The 7,847-nt window shown below is 43.7% G+C and overlaps 1 protein-coding gene across 1 annotated transcript in view; it reads left to right on the plus strand.

Annotated features, from left to right (window-relative positions):
- LSMEM1 (leucine rich single-pass membrane protein 1) overlaps positions 1 to 2,525 on the plus strand; it is a 7,520-nt gene extending 4,995 nt beyond the window's left edge. The window contains exon 2 of the mRNA XM_019653035.1: positions 1,887 to 2,525. Within this exon, the coding sequence (XP_019508580.1) occupies positions 1,887 to 2,089 (203 nt within the window). The 3' untranslated portion in view covers positions 2,090 to 2,525. The remainder of the gene's footprint in view (positions 1 to 1,886) is intronic.
- The last annotated feature ends 5,322 nt before the right edge of the window (positions 2,526 to 7,847 follow it).

The raw sequence follows: 7,847 nt of genomic DNA on the forward strand, positions 1-7,847 counted from the left end.
TGCTCGGTAATAAATGATTTTTATCCCATGAAATGTACGGCTTTTACAACATAAAGTAGTTGTTTCATCCACCTTTTTGGATCCATCCTTGTGGACCTGCACTGTCCTACCTGTGCCTGTGTGACGTGGCTGGAGTCGTGGCCACACAGCCTGGAGAGCTGGCATTTGGGTTCACAGCTAACACCTTCCATTGACCCTGTTTTAAAATACTGGCTGGCTGTGTGTAGACTTTTTAAAATTTCATTTATTTATTTATTTATTGCCAATAACAGCCTGTGGGAAAGGGAAGAAGTTTGGCGTGCATGTCACTTGGCCTAACTGAGGTGTCTTGGAAAGTATGGCACAAGCCATTGTGTTATAACCCATTTTTATTGCTTAGAAAGATCATTTTTGTGGAAACAAGATCTCTGTGAGTCAGGGTGTATAAAATAATTGTTTTCCAGCTTAGAAGAATGACTCCATTTAAAGTATGTTACCCCTTAACATAAAACTCATGTTACCCCTGAGTTTCCATCTCTGCCAAAGAGGAATCAAACCAGACCTATAGGCGGTCACATAATTGGTCATAAAGACATTCAAAGAAGCTTTTACTTTTGTTTCTTTTCTTCATTCTCTTTACCTACAAGGTTGCTTTTGCCAGTGAAATACCTGGAGAGTTTTCTGTAGACATCTGCTTGGAGGCCAGGAATGTGGGAGTGGGATGTGAAGGGCAGACAAAGCAGCCATGCGGTGAGATGCCCACGTGTGGGGCCATCACGTCGGAAGTCTTTCCGGATGGCAGAACGCACGAAGTGTCCCGTGTCCTCCCGGGCAGATGAAGAATGAACGGGCTGTGGGACAGCAAGCCATGGTCCTAGTTTTTCTTTGTTCCTTGGCCTCCTCTGACTCTCATGTTCCCTTTTAAATTCTGAAGTGTGATTCATTATTCATGCATGAATCCTCAAAGACATGGATTGTAACAAGCCCATTCCCTCAGGAATATTGTTTTTCCTGAAGATGGCGTGTTGCTGCCACAGCGCAGCTATTGTCTGATGAAGAAATGGGGCAGGCCACACAATTGAAACAACAGTTAATAGTTTAAGTATGGCTTCTCAAATGCTAAAAATGTCTAATTTTCCATGCCCTAAAATGGTTTAAAATATGGCCATAAACAGACGAAACGAGTATTTGACTCCGCACCTCCCCCCACCCCCAACCTAGCAAAATTCTTTAATATTAACGAGTTGGCGTCAACTCCTGTATTAACTGTGAAGCTGATTCAGGGGCTCAAAAGTGGTTTCTTAGAGACTCAGAAAAAGCAATAATGGAGAAAACGTTAGGCAGCCTTGGAGGTGCAGTCTAGGACCAGTTTTTAAACCTCCATTTACCACAGATGGTAGAAGCCACGGTTCTTTCCATATTACTTGTAGATGTCACAGAAGAATCTTTCATATTCGTTTTCCTGGTCATCTGGAGCCTAGGACTTCATTTGACTCTCAGGTTGTGCTTGGAATTCTGTCCTTGTACTGGACCCTTTGTATGGCTTGCTCCTCTGAGCACCCTTCGGGTTTATTGCTCAGTAATGTGNCACCCACCCCCCAAAAAAGAAAAATCTATGTTCTGCTAGTTCAGTATTAACAGATCTTCAAAGAACTTTCCAAACAGGGATAAGGAGATAACTTGACCTTGCTTGTTCTTTGAATACCAACATAGAAGGTAAAAACGTCACAAATCCACCCAGCCCAAAGCCATGCCTGTAACATAAGGCCCCTTTCCAGAACGATTAGAGGGGAAGTGGGTGTATCTCTTACTCACACCCCTGGTCACAGGGACTGTCCAGCTCTGCTGACAAGCTATACGCTGAGGAGCTTTGTCATTTTGGTATTTGTTTGCTTTACATTAATTAGCACTAGAGGAGAAAATCCCAGCTGTGGGCGCTCACTCGGGAAATGGAGGCTACAGTCTGTGTTTTATGGCGCTAATCGCCGTGCTCATTGTCAGTCTGGTCCTGGTTTCCTTCGTGATATTCCTAATAGGTAAGTACCCGCTGACATGGTTCCCACCTGTATGCACTTGCTTTGTAGCTGGTGGTTTAGCTTTGCTCCTGTAACAAGTCAATGCTTTCTGGCCGTCGGTGCTTACACTGAGACAAGGCGAACGCGGGTACAGTGTCACCTTGTGGCCCCTGCATTAGCCACACCACAGTGCCAGAAGTTCACAAACACGTACAGTAAATATTTAATACTGGCATGTCTCACTTGGGGTCCCTAGCGGTCAAATGGTAGGCAGCGTATTCCAGTTGATACTAGGTTGCCTTAATCCAGTGCATCGATTTTTCCATTAATTCAGGTGTATAACATAGAGTCACATTCAGTTTCCAACTCCTTCACATGGATTACTCTTCTGACATTATGTTATACCAACATAAACTGGTGCTCAGATCCCCTCCTGCCATCAGGGTGGTCTGCGGGGAATTCTTGCACGTGGGCTTTACAGGCTGGCAATGCAGAATGAGCAGAGCTATGTCAAACAGGCTGGAAACCCCCCCCCCCAAAAACTCTCACTTCCCAAATGAGGAGCAAAACACCTTTCCTGAGAATGGGCCTCAACATGAGACAATGTAACAATCAGTTATCTTGGGATCATCAGACACTCTGGCAGTTTTTTTGGTCTTTCTCAGCCAGAATCTGTGTGGAGCTGCCAAAGGTCAGACAGGTCCGTTGTAAAAATAATTCACTTGATAGATAGCTTTGGTCTCCAGCAATCTCTCTCCCAGGCTTCTGGGCTGCGTGGGCTATTGAGGCCAGGGGTTTGCCAAGAGTGCCCGTGGAATGTGCTGGAAACCAATGTAACACAGTCTGTTTTCCATTTTGAAGTTCAAACNCAACAACTGGGCGGCAAACAGCTGTGGGTCCTGGTTTTATTTAGGGCCCTGTGACCTTGTATCCATTTACTCAGCGTCATCTGCAGGACCTTGGCGGGCATGAACCACACGCCCCCACCTCGGTTTTCTCTGCTGGGTCTTGATTTTGTAGTTGGATGTTGCAGCTAACTTAAAAAATACACTGAAGTAGCATCTATCTACCTTGTGACGTTTTCTTTCGGAGCACTTCACAGCTCTCTCTCAGGTGACTTAGTGCTTTGGGATTTGGTGTTGCTTTGAGTCAGTAGCAAGGCCGATAATTTGGAGATTTTATTAGCTGCACGGTTCAGTTTTTGTGGTTATGATTTTCTAGCCAGTTCTGTACTTTGTAAACGTCGATGAAGCGTCCGTATGAGATTTAAGCAAGAGGAATTACATCCCCACAGGGGAAGCTAAGCTCAGGATATTAATTCACATCCAGAAATGAGCCATGCCTCTGTCACCAAGCCTAAAATAGAAGCCGTGTGTGGAACGATGATACTGTGCTGTGACTCATCCAGCCTCATTCCTCATGAAATATTAGCATTTGGGATAATAAAGTCTAAAGAGGTAATATAATGTAAAACATTTCTAGAAAAATAGTTGAGAAACCTGTGACCCTGCCATCCGTCACAGGTTTTATCTGTAAAAGGATAAGATTTAATTGATCTCTAAGGCCCTTCTATATGCTGCTACTTTTTTTTCTTCTGTCAACATCATTCTCTTAGGAACGCTTCCTGAAGTATATTTCTGTTTAGAATTCAGTAATATCAATATCTAAAGTGCTTCAGTGGTATCTTATCTAAAACACTCCGGGCATTTTGTGTTCTTGTCAATTAAAATTTCAGGATAACTGAAACACCCGTCTTTAGTTTGTATCTTACGGAAAAGAAAGTTAATTAGAACGACGGTGCAACAGGCTACCTCNATAATCTAAGGAAATAAGACACCCCATTCTGCAGGAATCCCAAAGTGAATGAATCAAAATACCAAGAAAGTTGTGCAAGCACCTGGCTATTCACACAGATAAGCAGACAAGGCATAACACATACATACTACTGGATGTGTTATTCCCACATTCCTATGGACAGATATTGCTTCTTTCTGCCATGTCTGGGGCCAGTGATGGAATGAACTGAAACCAGGAGTCCATCTGGAAAAAAGAGGGAAATGTGGAAAAAGTCAAAGATCTTATTTTTCTTTCAATGTCAACTCATGTTGATTTAGTGCTGGGTGAAGACAGATGAAGCCCTTCATGACTGCCCGGCACTGACATCACCTCCAGACTCCTCTGGGTGGTTTGCAGGAGGCTCCTTTAGGTAAAGCTGATTTCTTGTGGTTTACAATCCGAAGGACGAAAATGGTAAGCGCTGTACTCGTTATGCAATTGTAAGGCCCTCTGAAGTTGTTCAGGGAGCCTTATAACCTTTGTTCTCACTTGGGTTTTTAGCTTAACCAAGGGCAAAACTGCCAACATTTATACTGATGGTGAATGTGCCTTTGGAGTAGGCCACGACTTTGGAATGCTATGGAAACAATGAGGCATCTTTACTTCCTATGGAAATGAAATTAAAAATGGCCCCTATGTTCAGGAATTGTTGGACACTATACTTTTACCTGCTGCTTTGCCTATTATTAAGATCTCAGGGCATTTTAAACTTGACTCTCTGGGAGCAAAAGGAAATCACCTTGCTAACATTTCCACAAAGAATGTTGCCCTTAAAGGTCAAACCTCTGTCATGGTCCAGGGGGATGTTCCCCCAGCTGGTAATTTAGAAAATCTGGCCAGAGAAGCCCAACAGTCGACTCCAGAAAAAGAAAACCATAATTGGAAATCTAACAGTTGCTGTTTTGATAAGAGAGAAAGCTCTGGTTTGGACCAAATAACAACCCCATCCTACCAGAGACGGAACTTTCCGCCGTGGATGGTCGAGGGGCCACATAACTGACTCACAAGCCTGGCAACCGAAAGTAACCACACAGGGTGATCTGATCATGAATTCCTAACTGGGCAGGTCATGGCGGATGGTCACGTCCCAGGCCTATAGCTTCCTTAGTAAAAGGTTACCTTTGCCTTAAGCCAGCCCTGTCCTGTGTTCTCATGCATCTAAGATAACACACCTTGGAGAGATCAGAGTCATTTTCTTTTCCAGACCCCTCAGAGGCATAACCACAGCCACCAGAGCATGACGACCACAAACCTTCTCATCGTTATCTTCTTGCCCGCATACCATCTCTATGTACTATAAATGTTAAATGTCAACTATCCTGTGCCCACCAGTGTAAAACTATGTACCTCTCCATTTTGGTTTTTAAGCAATTCTAGAGATTCCCTGCTTTGCCATCTCCCACCCCCTTAATCTACCACCAATGGATTTCATGTAACCTCCCCTACGCTTTCTCCTTTGACTCTAAATGTATAAAAAGAGCTGAACAACTGCTATTCTCTGAAACATTTTCTCAATCTGTGGAGATCTCGCTTCCAGGCATGTCTTCAGTTATTGGCTCAGATAAACTTTTATACAGTTGTTTTAGAGGTTTGGACTTTCATTGATGCCACTCCTTAATGACTAGACATGCATTGATAAAATAATACAATTTATGAATCAGCATTGGTGAGAACATATTAATAAGGCTGCAAAAAGCGCCTACCTCACCTGTCTCACCTGACCAAGGTACAACCCAGGGAGACTGTCCACACTGCTCCCGGACATTTGTCAACGGACCACTGAGGTTTGACAAATGGATTTCATACTGCTTTTCCAATCTCATGGATAGAAATATGTTTTAGTCATGGTCTGTGTGTTTTCTCACTGAACTGAAGCTTTTCCTTGTAGACAGGCTAAAGCCCCACCACGGGCTAACGCCCTCTTAGAGAAGGTTATCCCCACCTGGGAACTCCACAGACTCCATGGTGATGGAGGAACCCATTGTGCTGGTCGGTGCTTCAACAGGTCTGTGCTGTTGGGCCGGTTTTACATTTTCACTGTGCTTACTCCCTCCATCCTCAGGTTTCCTCGAATGCACTAACTTCATTATTAAGATGCAACTGGCAACATTTGTAGAAACCCTCCAGATACCCTGGCCAAAAGCACTGTTGTTGGTCCTTTTAAATCTCAGACCCGCCCTCTTTAGAGCGCATAAACGCTCACCCTTGGAGATAATTACAAGACGCCCCATGCATCGGGCTCCTGCTTCTATCCATCCACAGTTAATAAAGGGAGACATACTTCAATACTGTGAAGACCTAATTGCTTCTATTGAAAAGCACCATGCTTTGGCAGAGCAATCTTTTCACAGTGCACTCCAAGGAGATGAAAGCCCCAAAACCCACACTCTGCAACCTGGAGTTTTGTTTACTGGAAAAGATACTTCCATAAAGACTTCCTCCAGCCTCACTGAGAGGGCCCCTATTAGGTGCTGTTGTCTCATTTCTGTGATGCTCAACTCCAGGGAATAGGCTCTGGATTCATGTGTCACACCTTGAGAAGACACCACACCCTGACTGGAACGGCACTCAGTCTGGTGCCCTGAAACTAAAGCTGTCGAGATTTAAAGCAGGTGGAACTCTGAAGGAGACAGCTTTCCCAAAAACAACCAGATCAGGCCTGTACACTTCTTTCCTTACTATTAATTCTTAACTTTCTCTCTCTTCCTTGGAAGGAAAACACCCTTGTTTACATTTCCTAACCTATTGTGAAACGGGGACATTTTTCTGGTTATTCACTCTGTCATCAAGAACAAGGATCTGCCCAGGATAATAATGATCTTTGTTCCATCACCTACAGGTTTGAGCCCCTGGATTAAATTCATCATATAGACTAAGTTTGTTACGTTGTTTTAATTCTGTTGTGTATTCTTTTTGTTGTCAAGCTTTGCACCATTGCTTATTAACTCCGGACATGAGCTGTTTCCTGATCCACGCCCCTTCCCTCTGATGTGAGAGGCCGATATCCAGAAGTCCTTCAGGACATGGAGGGACAAAGGCTGCTGAGATCAGAAGACCAGACTGTTGATCAGGGATGCTTTCAGAGAAAAAGAAGGGGAAAATGGTAAAATTATGATAGCGACATAACCTGGACATAACCATCTAGTAGGAGCTAGGGCTCCTGGGAAGAGCTCTTGCAAAGAGCTGTGTCATTGCCCTATGTTTACAACTGAGCTGTACGGTTGTAACAGCCCCTCCCCTTAACTTCCTCTTCCCCTCTGTAAGTTCCTTCTCCATCTTTGTCCCAGTCAGTGTGTGTACATGTCACTCACCATATCTGCATTTGCCAGATGGCAACTCTTTCTTTTTCCCAAATAAATCCTTTTGGTGACAGAATACCTAGTCCATTCTGGTTATTGTTTGTTTTTTTTAAAATTTATTTATTATTATTATTAGTTTCAGGTTAGTCAATTCTGTTGTTCCAGTCCACAGCGTACGTATCAATACATGTATTACATAGTGACGCCTGTCAGACATTTATTTTAATCCACTAATGAGGGCACCATTAGAATGACCCACTTGCTTCAACTGATCTGTCATAGCCAGTGAGAAAGGGGGGCGGGGAAAGGAAATGGGATGAAATTGATAAATTAGATAGAAAACTGGTTAAGGTTCTGACCCTAGCAGCGGTCATTTGCATTTTTACAGGATGAGGTCATTTGCATCACCAGTGGGAAAAACCATTTTCATCTCATTATACAACAAGGCTGGCAGCTTAGTTTTCTACGGGCTAACTTTTGCATTTAAAAGGGTACTAAAGTGCCCTAATTGAAAATAGTTAAGTCCAAGTTGCTGGGGTCCAAAGACCCTTGGTGGGCTTCTTTCTTGGTGCCTTTCCACAACAAAGGCCACAGGCATCTTTTCTCCTTTACTTGCAAGTTCTGGTTCTAACAGGTGTAGCCTTTTGGTGCATGCTGTATGATCATCAGGTGAGTCTATGCATTGAAGGCTGGAAGGTGTTTGGGACTCACCTTAGGT

This window comes from Hipposideros armiger, unplaced genomic scaffold (assembly GCF_001890085.2).
Source record: "Hipposideros armiger isolate ML-2016 unplaced genomic scaffold, ASM189008v1 scaffold_192, whole genome shotgun sequence".
NCBI classification, from domain to species: domain Eukaryota; kingdom Metazoa; phylum Chordata; class Mammalia; order Chiroptera; family Hipposideridae; genus Hipposideros; species Hipposideros armiger.